This window comes from Liolophura sinensis, chromosome 1 (genome assembly GCF_032854445.1).
Source record: "Liolophura sinensis isolate JHLJ2023 chromosome 1, CUHK_Ljap_v2, whole genome shotgun sequence".
Lineage (NCBI taxonomy): Eukaryota > Metazoa > Mollusca > Polyplacophora > Chitonida > Chitonidae > Liolophura > Liolophura sinensis.
In genome coordinates this window covers 70,975,619-71,000,993 of record NC_088295.1, presented here as the reverse complement: position 1 = coordinate 71,000,993, position 25,375 = coordinate 70,975,619, and the positions used below count along the sequence as shown (strand labels likewise).

General features: G+C 38.9%; 2 protein-coding genes across 2 annotated transcripts in view; both read right to left on the bottom strand.

Moving 5' to 3' along the window:
- LOC135482416 (uncharacterized) overlaps window positions 1-2,671 on the bottom strand; it is a 38,977-nt gene extending 36,306 nt beyond the window's left edge. Inside the window, exons 1-4 of the mRNA XM_064762386.1 lie at window positions 2,449-2,671; window positions 1,534-1,843; window positions 1,181-1,255; window positions 191-354 (exon numbers count right to left, since the gene is read on the bottom strand). Coding sequence (XP_064618456.1) covers window positions 191-354; window positions 1,181-1,255; window positions 1,534-1,843; window positions 2,449-2,631 — 732 coding nt within the window. The 5' untranslated portion in view covers window positions 2,632-2,671. The remainder of the gene's footprint in view (window positions 1-190; window positions 355-1,180; window positions 1,256-1,533; window positions 1,844-2,448) is intronic.
- Window positions 2,672-2,821: 150 nt separating this feature from the next.
- LOC135463672 (uncharacterized) lies at window positions 2,822-18,442 on the bottom strand. The gene is made up of 19 exons (XM_064741056.1): window positions 18,127-18,442; window positions 16,518-16,645; window positions 16,206-16,310; window positions 15,454-15,673; window positions 14,220-15,088; window positions 12,168-12,398; window positions 11,134-11,369; window positions 10,399-10,702; window positions 9,641-9,715; window positions 9,197-9,366; window positions 8,403-8,596; window positions 7,705-7,819; window positions 7,023-7,156; window positions 6,673-6,800; window positions 5,947-6,051; window positions 5,489-5,705; window positions 4,294-5,108; window positions 3,226-3,450; window positions 2,822-2,841 (listed from the first exon to the last, which is right to left on the bottom strand). The coding sequence occupies exons 1-19, from the start codon at window positions 18,270-18,272 to the stop codon at window positions 2,822-2,824; spliced, it is 4,437 nt and encodes a 1,478-aa protein (XP_064597126.1). The 5' UTR covers window positions 18,273-18,442.
- Window positions 18,443-25,375: the final 6,933 nt, after the last annotated feature.

Below are 25,375 nucleotides of genomic sequence, written 5' to 3'. Positions count from 1 at the left end.
ACCTGCCTATTAAAACATCAACATCGTCATCAAATCATCTTAATATTTTAGCACTTTACCTGGTCCATAATTATTTTGAGAAAATAAATATTTATATACATGTGCACATGTGTACATATATGTAAACAGCAATACCAAAAAGTTCTCTGACAAAAAAAAAAGATAGCCATTCTCCTGAAATGAGAACTACCTGCAGAGAGTTGACTTCCTTTATACAAGCGCTCTTGTCTGTACACCTGGAACCTGCTGTCTGGTACACAATCACCCTCTCAGCTGGGTTCACAACACTGACAGGAGATCGTGGACTCATAGCTCCCCACTCAGATCTCATTACCATAGGCACATAGGATGTTCCTGACAAAGCAAACAAAAAAAACAAAGGTAAAATACAGCTAACCTACCAAAGCCATGGTATGTCCTTGAAAATGGGTCAAAAGAAATAACATTTTACTAATGATTCCTGTTTTAAAGGCAAAGAAAACAGTAAAATGAAGTACATATCAGATCAAAGATCATTAAACACTGTCCAAGAGCAAAATACCGGTAGTCTGATTTTTTTAGAATTTTTCCAACTGAGTAAAATTCTTTTAAAAATCAAATTCAAACATATACATGCATATATGCATTTTGAACAATGAAATCTAGCTGTCCATTATGCTGCACGGTGCAAGAACCTGATGTGACGTCTTCAGACAAAATACTGTGTGGTCAGAAAAGGCCACTGAAGAATATAAAGTTTCAAATGCATTTAACTAGGTTGAAGGAACTGCGTTTCTCATTTCACAGTGTTAAATGTTCTTTCATTTGACATACTTCATACATGAAAACTTATTATTTATCTTTATTTGACTGGTATACTCAGGAATTTTCACTTCTAGAAAGAGGGTCAGGTTTATGAGTGCCAGTGGAGGAAAACTGACTATCTGGGGACCATTCATAATCATTTATTGCCAGGTACCTAACAAACATCCTGAATAAAAAACCCAGCGAGTTTCACACAAATTTTATTTCTAGCAAATCAGGATAAAGTGATTTTTAGAATAACTTAAGCTATCATGAACAAAATTTAACAGGATGGCAACAGATTCTGTGTAGAATCATATACAAACATCATTAGAGGATGAAAGAACAACGCCAAATGTAAGAAATATATCAATGGTAACCAACTCTAATCACATACCCATAGAAACAGGACATTCTGTCACATTCGATGTAAAAATGTAAAACCGGGTTCTGGACAGAATGATTTCTACACCTGAAACAAGGAACAATATTCAAAACTATCAACAACAGCCAGAAAAACAAGAAAGCATACATGCAGTTTGATCATAATTTGCTAAAATGTATAAGACTAGTTAACATATATTTTGGAATGATATCTGAAACAAAAAAAGACACACACACACGTACTTTATATTTTAGTAATAGTTAATATGCTTATGTTTAAAGATAATATATACATGGCATCATGTCTGGTGTCTTCACACCACTGGATGACATTTCAATACTATGGTAACAGTTCCTCTAAAATACCTTCTTCAAGCTTGGCTACTATCTCCAGCTTTTGTCCAATATCCCTGGATATATACAGCTGTTTTGCAGACATTCTTCTGATCATCACTCGTACTGTCTCCTCCATGATTTCAATATCAATGCTGTTACCCAGGTAGTCTAAGTCCTTCATCTTCATGCCTGTCAGGTTAGATGGTAGCTTGGGATTAACCTCCAAGTGGTCAGTTTTCAGCCGAACTCCACCATAACCAAATATCAGAGCCTGAAGGAAGCTGGACATGGCCACAAGAGAGTTGGTATGCCCCACATCTGATAGGGATGACTGCCACACCTACAACATGCAGTGACAAACACACAACATAACCATGACTGGTTACATGTACATGTCAAGACGGGAACAATCTATACCATAAGAACATCTTGAGAGCTCTGATGGCATCATTGTTATACAACAGTGCCTGTAATGTGTAAGACAGCAAAACTGTGCGTAATTCATATAACAACAATTCATAGATTATGCAAGACACTTTCACTATAAACTGTTCCTCTCATATACTGCAAATAAATGCAAACAAATTTTCTCCCTGCTTATTTGGCCCATGCATCTACCTATATGAAATAGGCATCAACTGAAGACATCTGAAGAAAACATTCACCAATGAATGGTATTTGATCACATTTCAATTTTAAACACATTTAACCTAACACTAACCCAAACATACATCAGTCCGTGGTATTCACAAGGTACCCTGAGTCGAGGAAGAAGGTTCCTGTTTATCAGTCAAATCTTTCTACTGACCTGCAAGCCTATATGCCACCAGGCATTTGGAAGGTAATTATTCCTGGGTACGGCATAAAACACCCTATGAAATGAATAAACAAATAAATAACATGAAGTATCCGGAAGGGAAACACTGAACCAAACCTAGTATTCACCTTGAAAGGCTCTTTCACCAAGGACAGGTAGCTGTTTTTGAAAGCATCTTCTGCTTGTTGTAAGTCCCCCAGCTCAAGCCAGTTGATGGCAAACATAGCCCATGCCATAACAGAGTCTGAGTGTGTGAGGTTGGAGTATCGCTCCAGTTCAATCCTCAGTACACTGTCGTTCAGTGCCATCATCAGGGGATAACTCAACAGGATCACATCTGGTAGCTTCACAGCACTCAGGTCTGATGGGGAAATACAAAGAGTCCGCATGAAACAAACTCGTGATTGGAAAGTTTCATAATATTTAAAACATTCAAGTCATTAGTCAATTTATTTTTAATATTTTCAGGTAATGTTTCATCTGCTCTTACAAATGGGGAAATCATGCTCTGGAAAAAACATCTGACACAAGAAAGATGATAAGTTATGATAAGTCAGACATATTCTCTTCCTGGGGCCTCCGTGGCTCAGTTGGTTAGCGCGCTAGCGCAGCGTTATGACCCAGGGGTCTCTCACCAATGGGATCGCTGTGAGTTCAAGTCCAGCTCATGCTGGCTTCCTCTCCGGCCATACGTGGGAAGGTCTGCAGCAACCTGCGGATGGTCGTGGGTTTCCCCCGGGCTGTGCCCGGTTTCCACCCACCATAATGGTGGCTGCCATCGTAAGTGAAATATTCTTGAGTACGGATTAAAACACCAATCAAATAAATAAATAATTCTCTTCCTGTTTTATGGTATAAATTGTCAGACAAGTACATGCACCATCTGTCAATTACCTAACACTTACCAACTGCTGTAAATCCTTCATACTCCAAATTCCCCATCTTCACAGAATCAAACGGCACAAAGATGCCATCAGCCATCTTCAGCCATTCATCTGTTATTTCATTCTTATAGTTTCTACTTTTAATACAAGCAGCGTATCTACTTTGATGAATATTTAGTCTGGCCAGGTAATTTGTATAAGCAGAGTTATTCACACTGCCTGCCAATTCATCTGGAGGGGTTACATCTATGAAGATAAAAAGAAAATGAGAAAAATAATTCACCTCATTCTTTTAAATTTCAGGCCAGGTATTAGTATTTCTGAAAGCAAAGAATCACATTTCTATCCCAGTTCTTTGGAAAAGTAAAGATATAAATATGTTGTTCATTAGATGGTCTCACCATGTGAGAAAAAAAGAAACTAAATATTCCTTATACAATTACATGTGTACTGTCTAAAAACAGCAGACCAGGTGTCATAAAAATTAGAAGAATTGATGGTACATGTATATTTCACACCTGCGCTCATGTACGTCAGAGAATATGAGGACAAAAAGGTGCTATTATAAAAACTGCAAGCTGAAGGGAACGTATGAGCACGATTTGGAAGCTGTAACCACAATTAGTTTCTGAGACATTGTGTCTCATGACTATTTCCCTCATTTTGCTGCATTTATGTTAGTTTATGGACGGAAGAAAGCAGGCAGAGATGAGAGAAAGTCATCACCCTCAAGTTGTTAGATACCTCCTGACTTACAGCCATAACCCAACCATTGGGAGTTGGAATAAACCAACATGACCAATGGATTAACTGGTCAAATGCAGATAAGCTGTAGTGGGAGCAACCCTTCAGCAAAATCACCTTTTAGCAAAAAAATTATCAAAGCCAACAATATTTCATGTTCTAAGAAGCTTCTACAAGTGTGTTTCTCAATTAAATTATCATCAACTCCTATATATGTCCATCTCCTATATATGTCCATCTCCTGCATATGTACATTTTAATTAATGAGAAAATCAAATGTTACAATGTCCAGGTATACATGAAGTTCACAGCCAAGCATTTGTTGGGCCTAACTACTATACTTACTATTGATGACATACACATGTTTCTGATCATCCCACAATAGTTGTTGTTTCCAGAACCTGGCAATGTCTCTCATCAATTTATATCCTTCCTCCTTCAACCAGTCTATATCCTGGGTAAGGATAAGGTACTGATGTGCTGCCATGGCGATGTCTCCACTGACATGTTTGGCGGAGTCAGCACATGTGGTACAGGATGAGATGTCTGGGGTGATGTCCATCCCTGTGACTCCACTTTCCCATGGAAACCACAGACCACCACTTTCTCCTCGCTCATACGCTGCTGGCATTGTGAGCCCGCGATATGACAAAATGGCCTTCGCTAGCTCTGGATGGAACAGTAATACAGGTGGGAATAACACAGCATCCATGTACCACTGAACATGACCACTCCCACCACGTGCCAAGGTATCTGAAGACAACCCATAAAACTGTTCATTGGGGAAGTTTGGAGTTAAGGAAGGGAGGGAGCTAAGAAGGTAATACTGGCTACTGTGGGCTAACTTGGACAGGTGTGTGCTTCCCTCAAGCTCTATCTGACCATTATCCCACTTCTGACGCCAAGCCTCTGCATGGCTGTGATACAGTCGATCACTTCCATCCCCAATCCTCCAGAGGCCTGACTGGAACACAGTGGCTGCCCTTGTCTTGTCACTGTCTAAGGCAGATATGTAAATCCACGTCTCTGACTCCTGTGCCTCCAGCAGTACCAGTTCTGTGTCCAGACGTTTCCAGTACTGGTACACCTCCTGTGTTGAGGATGTGTTCCACTCAGACTGCTTTGTTACACCTCTTCGCCAGAAACATCCCTCTATTAGCCTTCAGAAACAGGAATAAAACCAACCAAAGATGGGTTTTAGATTTGTTTGATTTGTTAGTTTGATTGGAGTCTCAAGAATATTTCACATATACGACGGCAGCCATCATTATGGTGGAAGGAAATTGGGCAGAGCACGATCCACAAACATCCGCAGGTTGCTGACAGACCTTCCCATGTACGGCGAGTAAACAGAGTGATTATTTCCTTAATCAGAATGAAAACAACAAATCAACACACTGTTTCTTACATTTACAGCAAGTTATATTTTACCTTGTAATGAGCTGTTCCAAATTGTAAGTTTGAAGTAATCTGTTGTGATTTTTAATACATCAAATTCATTCAACTGATCACTTGTGTATGACACTTACAAATAACTTACCTGTTCTCTTTGTCATAGTATTGTTGATGTTGACTGAAGTCTATGTCAGCACTTGGCTTACCAGGGAAGTTTTCTAGCTGTATTGTAACATTCCCCCTGTGACCTTCTGACCTGTGAACTCTGACCTCTGTCACCAGAAGTTGGGTGTAATGCTGATGAGCATAGGTCCTAACAAGAACAGTGGCATTGGGAGTTTCATGTCTTTCTTCAAACACCCCTGCGGTATGAAAAAGGCACAGCATCATGATGATGTGTAGATACATTGTACATGTACACTGTCTTAAATGACAAAATGTTAAATAACAGGCAAATACGATGTGACAAAAATAAGTTTTATGAAATGTGCCCTGTTGCCTCTCCCATCCAAATTGAGCAAAACCGTCTCCATAATGCTGACAATGTTTCTCAGGCATTGGTTAAGATAGCACATTCACTTTCACCATTTGGTGCACACCTACCTTTCTTCACATCGAGAGAATACGACCATGATTCCTGATCGGAAGTTCCAGTCAGGGAGGCTCTTACGTTATGCAGGGATGGAATTCGGGCTCTGTGACTGTTACCTAACAAAGAAATTAAAATGTTCCGTTACTTACAGTACTCCCTGTGAATTTTAGATTTCCTTTTATATTTTATACAAGCTCAAGAATACTAATGTTTCTGAGTGCTCCCACTCAGAAACATTAGTAAGCCTGCTGGGGCTCCTGCAATGACCACTGAAACTGGGAGGGATGTTGATACTCTGACTCTCAACCTCAATCATTTAAAGAACTCTGATATAACCAGCAACCATTTGGACAACACAGATGTCAAATTTACATAATGTACACATAACAAGAAATCAGCATCTCATCAACATCTGCTCTCCCTTAGCTTGCAATATGGGATTGACATACATATAGATTGCAGGGCACTTCAGATGGTATTATAAACAAAAACCACCCCAAATATACTGTGGAAGATTTCATTTATTTTATTTACATGAATGTTGGTTAATGTCATACTCAAGAACATTCCACTTATACAAAGGTCAGTTTTATCAGTGGAAGACATGTTTACCATACAAGTTTACTCCAGGCAATCCTGTTTCCTCCACCAATGACACTGACAGCTGCCTTACAAGTCAAATACACCTGAGCATGCCATTAATCGTTAACCAATCAATCGATTTCTGTACACAATACCTTTATATCCATTGAACAATCCATTCATATAGACAGAGGAGCTGTACAACACCGTGGCTATATGCCCGTTTCCAACAGAGGGCATGTATCTGGTGTCAACTGACTGGCTGCCCGCCACCATGGGGAGTCTTGAAAACAGAGAAGTATAGAATTTTTACTTGAGGCTCTTTTTGAAAAAACTGCTGCTTTGCTACAAAACAATAACGAAACTAGTAGTTCAGAGCTTTGCAGAGCCGTAATTGTGTGGAAAAACATAATGCTGAAACACTGTGCCAATATTTACTTTCTTGATTTGAATCATTTTTTTACTGTTTAGTTGTAAGTGTTCAAGACACTAGTTGTAAACGCACCTATCTGTGCGGAATATATGAGGCTCCTCACTCAGGTCTGTAAACCCGTCTGATTGAAAAGTATAGTCTGTCTCTCTGTCACACAGCCTATCACAGCGTGGGTACCTCAGCTCTCCTGACGACTGAAATGACTGCTGAGGAAACAAACATTCCAAACATATTGCATCTAAAATGGATGTCCATATATCATGCTGAGCTTGGGCACAATTCACCCATTAAAGTACTTACAGTGATTAGGTAATAAAAAGAATATTGGAAACATTGTTCACTTTAAAAAAACCAGATGCATGTAAGTTTCAAACTTGTGTATCTAAACATGATAAAGTCATGCTAAGCTTTCAGTTATCAACAATGCAGATACCTGTACCATGTGAATATCTGTAAAAATCGCAATACCAATATAAACATGTTGTGTAGATAGCGAAATGACCGACCAACAGGCAGACCGATGGGGCACTAATAAACACTCTTCCCATTAATATCTGTATTTCAGAATATTTGTATTTGAAACAATGTGTTAACTGTCACATTGGATATAAAGTCAAGTGTTTTATTCTCTCTACAAATGCAGTTATAGTAAAAGCAAAGAACCTTAACAATGTAGCCAAAATATTTTATTTGTTAAACTAAGAATTTTTAAAACTGTAATTTTCGATTGTAGAATATAATACCAATTACATACCCAGTGTTTCCACTGTTTGATAACACAGAACATAGCATCATCCCTCTCAGTTGAGGATCCACTGTCAGTAGCTTGTTCTAGTGTCAGCACAGTGTAATTCCTAGACAATTTCCCACTGGAATATTGCACAGTTCCAAAATAATATATAAAAATATATTTTTTTTAACACAAAAAAAAGACAAAAGTACATGTAGATCCAAAAAATAAAACTGCTGGTGTTAAACATGGTTTGTATATACTATTACAAAAGAAATGAGGATATTATAATATAGATGAACCATGGTCATTATTAATATTCAATATATGTTTCTGGAATAAGATAAACAGTTTTATCAATAACACTTAAATGATGAAAGAAACAACATGCGGACTAATGACTCATAAATCAGGCAAATGTAAGGAATCAGAGTGACAAGTTTGAATGCAAATTTCATAATATACCTCAACCAGGCTCTCAGGCGTGTCATGCAAACACTCTGCAAAGCACTAGTATGTTTCTATAATTATTATTACATGCCCTGAACATCATAACTTTAATGTGACCTTATTTATTGACGCAACCTGGATTAAAAATAACAATTTTTTTTTAAGTAGGCAGAAGTAGGTAGAATTTGTATAAGATAAAATGATTGATGATAACACAGGCACAAAAACATCACAGACAAAATAAAACTTCTTGAGTAATATTTGGCACCCACCTTTCTAACAGGCATTTGGCAATGCGCTTAACTGCTGCAAATGCTTTAGTGTTAGGGGCAGTACATTTGAAATCTCCCATGACAGCTATAGTAATAGCTCTGTTAGTCAACTGGGTCATCACTCCGCTGGTAAACCTGCTGCCCACACCTTCATATGCTATACCATTCTCCCCAACCAGGTAGTTGTAGTCATTCTGAAACCAACAACACATCAACAATGCACTTACATTACCTGCACTATAAGCCATTCTTTTATCTGATTACTGTCTATACTATATTACTGTCAGGCATTTTCCATACACAATGAAGCTATATAAGCTTATGACATGACCTGATCCAGAACTGTGAAATAGTTGTATCAAAGGCTGAAGATTATGACCTGTTACTCTACAAGTATTCTGAAATCTTTGACACTGGTGTAGTAAAGACACTGTCTCTTCACAAAGTAACAAATAATTCTTCTCCAGAAAATTCTTCTTTACAGGTGAACAGGGTGTATATATATATATTGGAGACTTTTAGTTTTTTCGGTTGTTTTGTACTTCAGGTTTTAGATCATTTAAAACACTATTTCTATTACATGACATAAGTGTCCCCTTATAGCAGGACACATCAAAGACTGGTATATTTACAGTGATCCCCTACTGATGAAACATGCTGAAGACCATCCCTGTCACAATTTCATCTCAAGTCCTGGTAAATTAGGATTCAAATGGTGATTCCTTCAAGTAAATCTAGAAAAAAAATTTCGGTTAGCAAGATGTAAATGTTTTTTTGTCTGAATGCAGACTTACCGAATAGTTGCTGGCCTGATATTTACAGTCCAGCATTGTATGACAGCCTTTCCCTTGTGTGTGGGTGAGAACTATGTAGTTGACTGGGTTAGTAAGAACCCCAGAGCTGGGACTCACACTGGGCGTGGGTGACAAATCTGACCATGGGACACCAGGGGAACATGAGCTTCCTGCAAATACAGGGTAATATTGGACAAACTGAATTCTAAAACATGGCAATATTGAATAATTCTGACATTTAACTTTAGGTTTGTTAGATGATGAAAAATAAAGGGCTGGAGTTATTTGTAAAATTGAACTAAAATTGGTGCTACTGATCATGCAGCACAAGGAAACTGTAGAGCGTCTGCAAATTGTTAGCACTGTCATAAGAACGTTAACCTCATGGTACGGATTTGCTACTTTCAGCACTGACTGGCATGAGGGCAATGTTCTAAATGTCACCTTCAGGCACAGGACAGTCTGTCTCTTCTGATCCTTTCAAGGAAAATGCTTCTCTGGCCATGTCAATCAGTCTACCTAAGAAAGGAGGTATTAAAACATCATTATGATATTCATTCTTATTGACAATCCCATGTAACAGGGTGGAATCTAAATGCTATATTTACATGTACCTCCAGTCTGGAGGGAATTTCAAGTTCGTCCAGTGGTAGAATCCTGATCATGAAACCAAAAACTTGTTGGTTCAAACCTCAACAGGATTGCCTTGTCACAGCCATCTTACCAAAAAAACTGCCTGACACTGCAAGTTTATATTACCCTACTTCCTCTAATTTTTCGGACAGATGTAAATAGTGCTGAAAGCAAAGAATTACATATCTCTCTCAGTTTTGGGGAGAGTAAAGATATGAATATGTTTGTCATTACATGTACTGACCATGTGAAAAGAAGAAACTAAATATTCCTCCTACAATTACATTTATATTGGTGAAAAAGAGCAGACCAGGTGTCCAAAAAATTAGAACAATTAGGGTAGTTAAGGCATTTTGTAATGGTAATAGAAAGTTTTCTGTTTCATTAGTGTTCGAAATAAGAAGGCCTGACATCCATATTCAATACACTGATTATTCCCATGCCTGTTATCATAATAAAAGCTTGATAGTAATGAATTTAGATGTATTAATACAGAAGTACTGCCTTTCCGTTTTTAATGCTGACAATAAGCAACAGTTAATAAAACAAACATGCTGATGTACATGTACCTTTTGTCAGGAGGAACTGTGAGCCATCTGAGCTAACAGTCAGGATCAACTCTGACCCCAGGGGGGCCTCTGTCACATTAATCTGAACTCTTTCAGCCTTTATAATGACATCAAATCTGGATCCCAGATAATCCACATCTATAAGCTTCATGCCATCTGTTCCTGGAGGAAGTCTTGGGTCAAAAGTGAGCTGCTCGACTTGTAACCGCACACCACCATAACCAAAAAATACTGCTTGCAAAAATCCTCCCATCCCTGTGATGAAGTTCACTGCTCCATGACCATAATGATCTTCCGTCCAGATCTGAAAGGATACATACATGTGCCTTATGTTGATCTGAACTTCATTTTCCAATTATAAAAAACAAAAAAAAACAAAACACAAATACAAGTGAAACCAATAGGCTATGACAATACCATTCAATATAGACACGTTGCACATCTACATGTAGTTCCCCATCTGACATGTGATCATCGTATGAACTACCGGGTTTTATACACATTACTTCATGCTTTGTTTAAAAATGTCCCATACTATGCATTTAATATAAAGGAAATGTTCAACACCATCACAATAAAATCACAAGATCAGATTTAAATTTCATCGCCCATTATCTTGTTATGCGCAGATATATGCAAATTGACAGAAGTACTATGACTTCGATCTTTTAAAATCGTAGCTTGGTCCATTGAAATTGCACAAAAAGTTGCTACATATGTATGTAAGGTCAATACTTTGAAAGGTTCCCTGGTGTACGGTGAGTGTGACTTGTTGAACAGCCCAGCAGCTCTCTGTTCATCGCCCAGCTCTAGCCAGCCGATAGCGAACATTCCCCATGTCATGGCTGGGCCACCCTCATCTGTCACTTTCTCATACTTCTCCAGATCGTTGCGACGGACATCTATATCCATGTCGTACATAAGGGGATACCCCAGCAGGATCACGTCTGCCTGTTTCACTTTATGTGTACCTACAACATGCCGTGATTTACTGGGACAAATGCGCAGTCTGCAACTGCTGAGGGTCCCCCAGATTAAACAGCCCGCGCCACTACAACAGAACATGGTTACTTTCGCAAGGGAGCATCTAAAAAAAAAAAAACAACAAAAAGCACCAGAATATGTGGAACGGATGATTCCATGTAAGACTTCGTCTTTTACAAACATTTAGATCTATTTCTTCTTCAAGACTTTCTGTTTGCCTACGTCTACTGTGCCCTATATTCGACCAATGGCGAGCTTCTACGGTTTTTAACGGATTTTAAAGTCTTCTTTAAACTATGATATTAGGCCTAGTTGCACCCGACAGAACTTCAAAAAAATCCACCCAGTGGCCCTTGAGAGAAATATATTTAAAGGTTTTTCGCGAAATACAATATGGCCACCACACCCCGGAACCTAGAGGAACAAACTTCTGAACCCTGAAAGATAATCTTGCTGCCAAATTTCAAGAAGTTGCCATTTGTAGTTTTCTACAAAAACGTCAAAAAGCACTGTCCAAATATATGTTTTTAAATGTTTGAGCAAAAACAATATAGGCTTCAAGATTTCAGATTGGAAGCCTTCACATATACACAATTAAAGGTAGATTTGGATAGAGTAAGAACATGTTGGTCTTTCCACTGAGACTTACTTAATCTGTTGACATTTTTAACTTTAATATAATGTATACGCCATATAGGCTAAATGAATTCACCGAAAGTGAACATTCTCCTCGCTAACCTTCACTATCGCTGAGCAGGATTAAAAATATTGAGGGTGCGACTTACCATTGTCATAACTCTCGTACCCTTCAAACTCTGGGTGATACCGGGATGACTGGTTAAATGGGATGAAGATGTTTTCAGCTTTTGAAATGAGGGAATCGTTAATTTCTTTGGAGTAATCCAGGTCATTGAGACAAGCGGCATATCTAGCAAACAGGATGCTCTTCTTGGCGAGGACGTTTGTGTACACTGAATTGTTCACAGACTGTGCATACTCATCTGGTGGCATTACACCTTAAAAGATAAAAATACACGCACAGCTGCAGGCACAGACAAAATCATGCCTTGCAAGTCTATCTAGTCCTATACATACATGTATGTATGTATACATATATATATATACATATATATATATATATATATATATATATATATATATATATGAAACACCTACATATACGTATACTATAAACGATACATTTGTTTTACGTGTCTTCAAAACTTACCGTGCTGTCGTAATAGTTAAGTTTACAAATTTTATAACAGGAATATAATAGGGCCTGGTATAGTGTTTCCGATATTTGACAACTTAATATTTACAACAATTTTATTTTTAAATTATCTGAAACGAAAAGTTTATCAAGTATATATTATCAAATCTCTTCTCTCCAAAGTTCGCCTTATAAAATCAAACTTCAAATACGGACAAAAAACTCGTGATCTCTAGGACTTGTGGTCATTTTCGTACTTTCTATCACTAATTCATACTGTTACAGGATTACAGTTTTTACAGCATGGGCATGGACACAAGCTGCAAATCAGAGGTGAGATGTCTTTGGGTGAAACTATACATGTATTGTCCTTTCAGAAACTTTTATTTATGGAAAGCATTTGTATTTGGCGGCTATTATTCGCCATAAATTTTTGGACAAATGTATTTTACTCTAGATGTTGGTGGTATCTTCAAGAAGTATAAATTTATGTTTAACATATACACTATTTGTGGAAATTCACACGTTTTTTTTCTTTTGGAAGTATTCGCGTTTAAGTTAGATACCATCTGCAGAGGACAACCAGTTTTACGGACAGGTCTGTTCATTGCATGTGGGTTTTGAGTGTTGGTTAAATGATTTGATGTTCAACGCCATACTCAAGAATTATATACGACGGTGTTTATACTGTTCGCGTACACTTGCATGCCACACTGGTGGAAGACCAGCGGTCGTCGAAGAATGTAAGTCTCGCCAAATGGCCTTAGCGTATGAGAGCTGTAGAGTACGTGTTTGTTGTTACCAAGGCGGCTATATACTTTGCTCTAGAGGAAAATATACAGATGTTTTCATAATGAGTGAGATATTTCATTTTTGGACACAAAATTAAGACCGTATACCAAAATGTATGAAACCAGCGACAACAGTGTTGACATTTACAAACCAATTAACAAACGTAAATAGGTGATGTAAAATCACTTGATTTCTTCAGTCATGGTTGAATATTCTATAATTGACAATGGTCAGTTTTCAACTCCGAGCTCACTCGTCATAGGTGGCATCTCCATGCATGGCCGTGGAAAGAACGGAGTTAAATAAAAAGCATTAATGGATGTTCAGTTCACAAATTTCAAGAACAATTTCCAAAACAACGTTTGACGCAGACCACCGACGAGCCAAACTAAATGTATATAGAATAAGAAATTTGAACGAAGTCACATAACAGGAAATATTCCACAGTTTTCAATGATGTCGGAAAAACACAAGGAATGATCTGTATACATGTATAGGTGCGCAAATTTAATCAGTACTCAAACTTTGTACCATGCATGCTAATTTCTAAGGTGTTGCTAATTAAACACATGAACCTCAATTGCTCTTTAATTGTAACTGTCAATCTAAGCATCCTTATTTTCCTGAACACAATGCATATTAAGCCCCTAGTTCCATGCAGGTTAAACGGAATTAAAAACTATTATGAAGCTGAGCCCCAGAAATTGTGGACAGGTAATATGTATGATGGGAGGAAACTATGCTCTGAAAAAAGGACCATATGCAAGTTGCTGCAGAACTTCACACTAACAATGGTTTGATCAGAAAAAGTAAATGTACACAGTTTAATTACCATCGATGTCATAGGCATCTTTGTCCGCACTATAGGTTGCCCTGGTGGCCCAAAAAAAGGCGATATCTCTGATAAGTTGATATCCTTGTTCTGATTTTAGCCAGTCTGTGTCCCGAGTTGCTGTCAGATACTGTCTTGCTGCAAATCCAATATCACCCGTGATATGCTGTTCATTGTCACGGCACGGAATACAGACTGTTGTCAACTCTGCTCCAGTAAGCGCACTCTGCCAAGGAAAGCGCAGTCCCGCATAACCACCGTCCCGAGCCCGTTCATAGGCAAATTCCATACCGTTATTTCTGTACGACAGCATCTCCTTGGCCAGTTTGGGGTGGAACATAAGCATTGTGGGATACATCCATGTCTCCATGTCCCAGAACACGTGACCCTGATAGTCTGTGGCATTAGCTCCGTTCGACAGACCGCCAGGGCTGAGACCATAGAATTGGTTGGCGGGAAGATTTGATTCCATGGATGGAAGAGAACTGAGCAGATAATAAAACGATCCATAAATTAGCTTTTGAAGTTGAAGGTTTCCGGAAACCTCTATTCTCCCTCCGTTCCACCTGGATTCCCAAGCTTTTATATGACTCTGGTACAAGTAGTCAGGCGCATTTGATAAAATATCCAACCCATTCTGAAACTCTGTTTTCGCCGAGGTGTAATTCAGGTCAATTGAGGTAAAGAAAATCCACCGTCCCTTCTGTTGATGTGAGTCTAAGGTGAGGGAGTTGGGGAGTTTTGTAGAAAGCATATTAACAGTCTGTAGTACGCCTTCGTTATCATCTGGTGACTGCGAACCGATTCCGCTAGCGGTGGTCATGTTCAGCTCAGCCTCCAGCGTCGTCCCATTCTGCTGGTAGGAAGGCCTGTAGGTTAATACCAAAAACGGTGTTTTAACAACGGGATTTAGCACAGTGTAACAGCATATATATACTCCCAAAAACTGAGAAGTCGCATACATGAAGTTTCAGTTTTCGACAAAATTACATAGGTCATTTCCAGGGCCCGTCAAATATACAATATGCTGAGTGTATTTGGCGAAGTATCTATGCTTTTCCACTATACTCATCTTCTTGGTAGATGAATAGCAGGAATTACTATACATCCTTTACACAAACACTTAAACTGAGAGATTTACCAAACATACAAGCACAATATACCACTTCTTTATAGACCTTTGGAAGTTTTCCACATCGGTAATTCTAAATAACAAGCATGCGATTCTCTTTACCAGATGTTGTTGACGAAATCGACTTGTTCCGAGAACTTAATGTCGGTACTCTCTTTGCCAGGGTAGTTACGCAGCTCTATGACGAAGGGCTGACCCGTGGTTGATTGTCTGTCCACCATAACCTCTGTGATCAGGAGGCGTGTAAAGCGCTGATGAGCGTACGTCCGCTGGACTACCCGACCCCCCATACCGTCTACAGCTAACACTTCCTCAAAAACACCTACAAGTAGATTTTTTTTTAAAATACATGCATTTTAAGCTTACAATTTTCACGATAGTTTCACTGATTAAGTATATAACAGCTTTCCCACAGGTTAATGGACAAAGGAAATAACCAAAGTCTTGGAGAAAGCATTATACATCACCAGATTCCGGACAACCTCCCCACTATGGAATGTCATAGGCATGCCAGTGAGAGCTGGATCACATTACGGCACTACAGTCAGAATCTATTGCGGATTCAAAACAGTAGCTTACATGGAATTTACCAGCGATACTGTGCATAGGTCTACTAATAATATCTATATAGGCTATAGACTATACCATGCATAATCATTGACAACACACTAAACTACGTTTTCATTGTTGTTCAGATATACCCAATGAGTGTTACATATGATTATTATACATGTATGTTAACAGCAACTTGTGCACATGCATGCTCGCCCAATCAAACTCCGCGTATCACTACGATGTACATGGTACCAAAAAAGATTTGGTAAGTTTTAGTACTGAAACAATCAAGTTTTTACCTCTGGCGACGTCCAAGCTGTATTCTCTGGTCGTATTGCACTGTTTACCTGCCACCTGGATACGGATTGCCTGCGTGGAAGGGATTCGTGCACGGTGACTCCATCCTGAAAATATGTGCACACAATACAGAAAATCTGACGCTGGAACTGGAGCTTGCACTTCACGGCATTCTGGTTTATGTATATATATGTGTGTTAACCACGTGTAAGATAGGTCTTGGTGATTCAAATCTGTTTTCTATTTGTAATTAAATGAAAACGGTTGTTAAACGCAAATGTTGCATGAGCTGGTTCTACTGTAGGCCTACTCACCCAATACACCATTGTACAGTCCATTCACGTAAATAGTGTCGCTGTAGACAACTGTTGCTAAATGGCCGTTCCCAACAGATGCCATGTACCGGAAGTCAATGCCATTCGTAGAGTTATCGTGAGGAAGCCTGGAATGTGACAAAAAAAGAACATATACCTACGAAATTTGGTCAAATCCTGGATTGACACAGGCGTGCACAGACAATCCATATTACAGACCTGCTTGCTCCAGTAAAAATATTAGTGCTTTTTCCTGTTTAATCCAGATCCGAATACATACCCGCCATCAATACAAAGTAAATCTCCATAGTTACAAAAAGCAACAATTTTCAAAACAACAACCCTAACAACAATCATGCTTGAAAGGTTGTTTGGAAGTGGTAACTGAGAAATTTAAATGTTGTTGCCATTGATCAACCATGCTGATTTAAAAGATTACATTACTTCTGGCACGTTCAAGTCATCCACTGGATGTTCGGGTTCTACAAATATCAGTCTTCAAAAACGTCTTATTTTTATGCAGGTTTGAATTAACCTTATGAAAATCCTGCAATGACCCTCAGTGTTTTCAAACAAATTTTCATAATGAACACCGAAACTAAATCAAATGGAAATTAAATCAAATTTCCATGAATTCTCCTATTTGTAATTATATGGCTCTTTAATATCTTCTATGATGATCTTTCCACCAAGACGACAATTCTAGTTCAGTCTGGTTTGTATTAAACTTCATCGGTAACACGTATCTATCATGCTAAGGGGAAATACATACAAAGCCCGTTTACCAACTGGTAGCACCATTAAGCGCGGATTAAAGTACAAGCACCATCGCAAGGTGATGGTCTTGATGGGTTCAATCTCAAGCAGTCACTATGCCATATCCATAAGTTGAATGCACCCTTTCTGCCTGCAGGGCGATTTGTTTATACATGCTGTGTTGAGAAATGGTTGAGATCATGAATGCATGAGGAGATAACCAGACAGCACAACTGATGAGCACAACAGAGTGAGAAACTGGTGAGCACAACAGAGTGAGTAACTGGTGAGCACAACAGACTGAGTCTACATGTATGTCCTGTAAACAATCTGATCAATATGTTGTTCTCCAGAGGAGGATTATCTGGATACCACTTTCACCAACCAAAGGATTGGTTGGTGAAAGTGGTATCGTTTTTCTTACTCAGCAAACATGAATATGTCAACGCGAACTTGTAATTTTGCCCTTTGGTATAGCCTTATGTGAGCAAGCATGCCTTAGGTCAAGACGAACATACAGTGCTGTGTTCACCCGATTATGGAATAGTGCATATACTTTTACTGCTGTTTGCAATCATACTGAAGCTTTTCTTGTACCTGTAGCCTAGCACGCATATACTTATGGCTATAAAACGAGAGATTGTGCACAAAGTTAAGAAAAAGTTTCATTCAGTAGTTTCAGTACCAAATGCTTCATCGAGCAATATGTCCGCTCGTAAAATGCATGTACTCACTGTTGCTATAAAGTGTTAATTCCATACCATTTATCAAAGCGGTATAGTAGTACACATTTCTAATTAATCCACAACTAAAAGTTGGACAAACCAATGCAGAATGTGTCAACAATATTTACCTGCTAGTCTGGAACACAGTGGGGATGGGGCTTACATCTTTTGGTGATTCCTGGGAGAAATGGTCCATGGGACAACCCAAAATACACAGGGCAAAGGTGAAAAGGCTGAACCTGTGTAACCAGCTCAGTCCAGTAGAGAACGTCATTGTCCTGACTGATTCCCCTCAGTCACCCGACACTCAATCGACCATCTATGGCTTCAAGAGAACGAACACATGGGCATATCGGATAATTGATAATAGCCGAACTTCGCTATATCGGCTTTAATAATGATGTCGAATTCAGTGACGACATTCTACACAAAATCAATATTTCTGAACAAAATAATTGTCGACACGCAGTTAACGTTTGACTGGATTTATTATCTCTGTAAAACTCAGAATTGCGCCAGTCTTCTTCCTGAAATGGTAAATATGTTTTTATTCTTATTTAAAAAGTTTATCCCTTCAGGAATATTTCAAAGGATGTCGTACATACACCAGGCATTTATGCTTTATCTGAGATGAATTCCCAGATATATAGGCCTACATACAATGAACGCATAGTGGTAGCACTTAGCGATACAATTTGTCTCCACTGTTTTTCTTTTACACAGATTTATCTGATAGAAATTTATCGGAAGTTCATATTATTGATTGCACGACAAGGACGATAGTGAGCTATCTTCTTATGCATGTAGATCGCGAGATCTTTGATGGCTTTACCCGTTCCCTTCGTCCTTCAGCAAAAAGGAAATTCACAAGTGAAAGAAATGCGTGGGTTGTAAACTTTACATGTTGGTTCATAAAAATAGATTTGGTAGCGAAGATACAAAAGAAGATTCCTGTAGGAGACACATCAATACAAAACTTTACCTGAACTCATAAGGTTCTTAAACATTTACCTTAATATGGATTCTGTGATATTTTTGCCTTAACATTGATTATAAAACCTCCAGCCCCTCCCCTCCCACCCCCGCCACTCGTATCGTTGTGTTTTACTTGTATGTAAAACCTGAGCTCAAACGTGAGTGCTTTGTAAGGTACCATCATTAAAAAATGACTTTAACATTGCTTTAAGTGTTATTCGACGAAGACGTTAATGCTCTGGGCATGGCATAAGTTATGCCTGCAATTAGTACAGGCGAGCAGGTGCATATAGTATGAATTTTTGAAACGGCCGTATGTCGTAAGTTTTACATGTTATCGTACAGGAGTTGTGTTTTACGAGCTATAGTAAAACGAAGTCAATAGTGAAGTCACAAATGGATGTTCATATTACCACCCTGTGCCAACACCACGCGCCTTTGTTTTCGGATAAAGTATCATATTATTTAAATTTACGGTCTTCTCACAGTTTGCAGATAATAACTACAGTTCCTTTCTTTTTTGGACGATATCAGAAAACGTCACGAGGAGCTAGGGACAGAAATCGGTGTGGATAATTCGTATACTTACTCTCAGGTGTGACTTCAGATAGATGACCTACAGGAGGCACTGCCTTCCACAAGCGCAGTCTCCAGAAATGCAGTCAGAGGTAGCTGAAATCTTAGATAAGCCCAATATGTGTGTCAACAATCATCGAAACCCAGCAACAAAAATGATAGACAGGCATCGCGGGGTATATACCCTGGCTGATGTCGTATAAGAAATGGTACGGTGTAAGACTTCCACTAAATGTTTGCTTAAGCTGACAATCATAAGCTCCAGTCAGTAACACGATCCTGCGTTGTATTATCTCTTTTTGCTGCTTTGAAATACATCTCTCTACACACGAATTTTTCCATTCTTGACACGCAGCATTGCATAGGGATATTATATAGACGGGCACTGTGACATAGTTCACTATATAGAAGCTGGGAATGCTGAACAACTACACGCAGGAATCCGTGTGTAAACATATGCATATACATGTAACTATAACGTTGAGACAGGGTGCTTTTCTTCTCGTTATAATGACAGTAGATATACAGTGGGGAAGCCGAAATTCAAATAATGAATTAATTGAACTGTAATTCAACAGAATTGTGGTTATTTGGAAATACTCTTCTGGGTACACATTTTAGGGTCAAGACAACTCAGAGTTTCAAACCAACGACCTCAAATCCCAGGCTTCCAATCACAAACCAACGACCTCAAATGTCAGGCACCCAATCACAAACTATACATAGCGCAGCGTAATGACCCAGAAGCCTCTCACCAATGCGGTCTTTGTGGGTTCAGGTCCAGCTCATGGTGGCTTCCTCTCCGGCCGCATGTGGTAAGGTCTGTCAGCAACCTGCGGATGGCCGTAGGTTTCCAGCGGTCTGTGCCCGGTTTCCTCCCGTCATAACGCTGGCCGAGGTCGTTTAAGCGAAATATTCTTGAGTACGGCGTAAAACACGAATCAGTCAAACAAACAAACTATACATGTCGATTAGTTGTCTCCTGTCTGCCTGTTGATTAGTTTTCTCTCGCTGTCTCTCTCTGTCGGGGCCTCCGTGGCCCAGGAGCCTCTCACCAATGCGGTCGCTGTATGTTCAAGCTTCCTCTCCGGCCGCACGTGGGAAGGTCTGCTAGCAGCAACCTGCGGATGGTCCTGGGTTTCCTCCGGGCTCTGCCCGGTTTCCTCCCGTCATAATGCTGGCCTCCGTCGTATAAGTGAAATATTATTCAGTACGGCGTAAAACATCAATCAAATAAATAAATATATAAAATCTCTCTGTCTGTCGGTCAGCAACTTTACAAAAAGGGTATTACATTATTTGGATGAAACTTTTTGTACAGCATGGCCATAGGCCAAGCAGCAATCCGTGACCTTTTCATCGTCATCATAAAGTCAGTAGTTGCAAGTGTTAATTGCAAGTTAAAGTTATGTTGCCAGATCTAGACATTTTGCTCAACGATAATTCACGAGATATATGTTTTCTTAACTATAGTAAGCACTCTAGGTGCTTAATATAGTCAAGTCGATACACGGTCCCTTCAGCCAGGGGAAAGCATTGTCTGCATGAGGATCCATACAGGGGACTTAACACTGTACACTTAACATCCCTAAGGTTACAAGAGCACATCAATTTTCTTTACTATTTATGTAGACAAAGTGGTTAATAACACTAGGCAAAGCGCTTTCTTTTGTGTCCAAAATGCTTCAGCTAGGAGGCAAATCCCAATTGCATCAATTTCGCACGTGCAACCTTAAGACTTGTTCTATGGAGGCAACACAATAATGAAAAAAATCTACAAGTATTGATAAAATGTGCATGTGGGTCCTACCTGACCGTGGTGAAGAATCGTTCCTTGGTCCGATCTTTTGTGCATACACAAAATTTCATCCAAATCAAGGCATTAACAGAGACACAAAGACATTACTTCCTTAACCCAGATAAAAGTCTTATTTGAAACTGTATTGTGCGTGCGTGCCTTTTTTTGTTATTTTTTGTTTGTTTGTTGTTTTTATGTGGACGAGCTTCACGTTTTCCAAATACATGCTTTATGCCAAAGACTGAGTACCTGTACAAGAACAAACTTCCATCACCTTCATACCTGCACAATAATATTAATAACAAAATAAATCTAATTTTTATAATAACAAAGAATTCCTGAAGGCTACTATGAACTAGCTCCTAAAACGTAGTATTATCATTGCATTTTGGTATAACCCAAGCCAAATGTTATTTGTTTATTTACTTGATTGGTGTTTTACACAGTACTCAAGAATATTTTACTTATACGACGTCCACCAGCATTATGGTGCGAGGAAAACGGACAGAGGTCGGGGAAACCCACGACTATCCGCAGCTTGCTGGTAGGCCTTTGTGAGAGGCTCATGGGTCATTGTTCCGCGCTGGCACGCTAACACCGCGGCCAAATGCGAAATGTTATGTGTGGCCTTAAGAACATGGCGTGTTTATGTATGTATAGTATTTTCACTAGCAAGAATCGGTTGTCGTGTGTGTATACGCACGCGTCCACCTACAGACAGAGTAAAGTAGGTAAGGCAAACATGACAGCACAGCACGAGTGTCGAGTGACAGTTGAGAGGGATATTTGGAAAACATGGAATAAAGCTTCGCCATTTGAAGCTCGTCAGGTTTATATGAAATGCTTAGCCTCATATAACACCCAACTGTAGGGTTGTGTGCCTGGAGTGTATTTTGAATTAGGCCAGGGTTTCAATGTTCATGTACTCTTATTTCAAAAGTAAAAAAAAGAGAAAGACGTGGTCGTACAAATTCCAAGTAAAACCCAAAAGGCCAAAAATAAAGAGAGCTTAAAACTTATAACATCACTGACTATACACCGCCTCAAGCTACAAGTCAGCAAGTTTGCTGTGTGAAATCGTTCCTTCTTTTCTCGCTAATACAGAGGCGTAGGGGACAAGGGGATGGGTGGAGTGCCCCCGCACTTTCCAAAGCGAGAGAGCCAACTCAGGCCACCCCACTCTTCAATCCATTTATATAATAAAAATACAAAACAATGAATGTTAAGTGCTTTCCTTCATTGTTTTGATCCAATTATTAAAACATTTCGAAGGTCTTTCAGCAACCTGCGGATGGTCGTGGTTTACCCGGGGCACTGCCTAGTTTCCTCCCACCATAATGCTAGCCGTTGTCATATAAGTGAAATATTCTTGAGTACGGCGTAAATCACCAATCAAACAAATGACTTAAAACATTTCTTAATTTTGTTTTTTTATCCTGGGGTAAAGTGATCATGTCGTTGTTGAAAACTGATATCTGAAATTTTGCAATGTGCAAAACCGGGCTATGTAACTTATCATTCAAACATGTACTTCAATTCCTTCCAAACGCGCCTTATCATCCAGCCGCCAGCAAATCTATACAGTATTTGCCCTATACACACACAGCACGTGTGTTTTTTGAAATCAAACACAAGTTTGTGCTCATACACCACAAGTGTTTTTGTTTTGTGTGTTTATTTTATGGCATATATATTTTCAGCAAAGGCTATAACACTTACTAAGCTGGTGGTTTTGAAGCCATGCATGTCTGCCTGCATGTTTACCATCATACAAAACGCTAGAATATCGAGTTTACATTTGTTTTTATCATAATGCTTATTGGAATTCCCTTTTGTGATTTTGCGGCTGCCCCCTCCCCGTTGAGATGAGCTCCAACTTTGCATACAAATTTTCAACAATTTTCAAGTAAAGTAAAAGAAAATTAAGATATGAAGTAAGGCTCATCAAGTAGACAGCTGAAAATTATGCGTAAAATACTTTCGCTTAGGCTTTCCAGATTTTTTAAAAGAGTGTTGAAAGGCATTCAAATATTTGAATACTGTGGTGGGCTTTATGAGCCATACTGATGTTATCTAGGAACTCTGACGTCACATCACCTTTTTTTTCCTGACCATAACCAGAATGAAGAAATTTTTCGGAACATTTTTATAATAATCTTTTACCCCTGGATATAAAGAGTTATTTCAACATTCAGTGTCGTGATTAGGGTTGGAAGAACTTCCTGTGACCTCGGAGTTCCTAAACTCAGATAGTGTGGTCCATTAAGCCCACCTTATAGAAATCAAGTGTTTGAGCGCCTTTAACTCCTTTCACAAAAATCTAAAAGAATGAAGGAAAGTATATTTGTGCATTGTTTTAAGTGGTCTATTTAGTGATGTCTACTTCGATTTTTAGAGGTTTTTTCCTTTAAAGGCTCCATATATCTATTTGTATGCCCCCGTACGTCAGGAATCTCAGAGCTTTCGGGGCCGGGTGGCCCCTGGACCTCGCCTACTTAGATGGGGTAGTTTCGCTTGCCTTTATACGATCCCACCGCCTCACCATCCCGCTTACTATACGTGCATGGTTACCCTTGCCAATGTAGAACTGACATTCTTCAGTTAATCCGCATGCCGTATTTGAATAGTTTACAAGTGCATGGTATGGCGCGGATTTTGACGGAAAGTAAGCACATTTATGTAAAATATGTAAGCGATCCGATAACTAAATTTGTGCCAAAACATGCAGTATATTTAATCACAACCTTTAGGATAGATGAATATTTTTTCTCTTAAAGGAAAAAAAAAAGTAAAAAGAACAAAAAAAAAAAAATGCTCAAAAGTAGGCATCACTAGACAACTTAAAACTATGCGTAAAGATACAATCATTATTTGTTAGGATTTTGTTCAAGAGAGTTAAAAGCGTTCAAATTTTAAGATGGGATTTATGGACCCTACTAGCAATGTTCAGGAACTCTGACCTCACTTGAGGTTTTTCAACTCTAACCACGACATATATTGTTGGAATAGAATATTTTGCCACAAGCGTAAAGTATTACTAAAATAATGTTCTCAACAATACCTTCCTTCTGGTGAACGTATAAGGCAAAAACTGTGATGTGACGTCAGAGTTCCTAAAAAACTGTCAGTATGGCCCATAACGCCCCTCATAGGATTCAAAGATTTGAACGTCTTGGGGACAAAACATCTAAAAAGATAAATGACTGTATTTTAAAACTATAGTTTTCAGTTGTCTGTCCGATGAAGCTTACTTCATCGTTTTAGTTGTCTTTTACTTTAAATGCGCTCAAACGCGTGCAAGTCTATACCGGATCCAAGAGCTTCTGACGCCTTGGCGGGTCTTGGACCCTCGGCTGATTGGTTGGGATAGTAACCCGATCCCCGACCCCCCCACCCCCTAACTTCTCACTTGCTTCCTCCCCCCTTGTAATGCATATAAGATTTTATGTTATAAATCAGAAAACGTACATCGCTAAGTGTAACAGAACGAGTGCGCACCATTTCTGACAGTAAAAAATATTAACGATAAAAAATTGATTTGATTGGTGTTTTACGCCGTACTCAAGAATATTTCACTTAATATGATAAAAATGTGAATGATTTAGCCCTGCCAAATTAAACGTATACATACATCTTAGAATGTCCAATAGATTAAAGCGATATTTAAGCACTTTAAGGTACATTTTTCTCTAAGACATGGAATGAAGTCTTTAAATCTGGCCGTTTTTGTCTTCCACAATAAAAAAGCTAAATAATATAAGTACTCAAACACATAGGACGCCATCTGGACTTAGTGAGGTCTTGTACTATATGTTGTCACAGTGTCCCTGTGTCAATGTGGAAAGATTCTGACCTTAAGCTCTATTATATCAGAGAACCGACCAATCCGGAAAAAACGCCATGCACCATAATTAATGTAGCTTTTTGATGAAATATGTTTTTTCAATTTCCTTCAATTTGATAAAATTATGATCAAATCATCATTGAATAAATTAAAGAGACGCCAAGGTACATGTACGTGAAAGGAA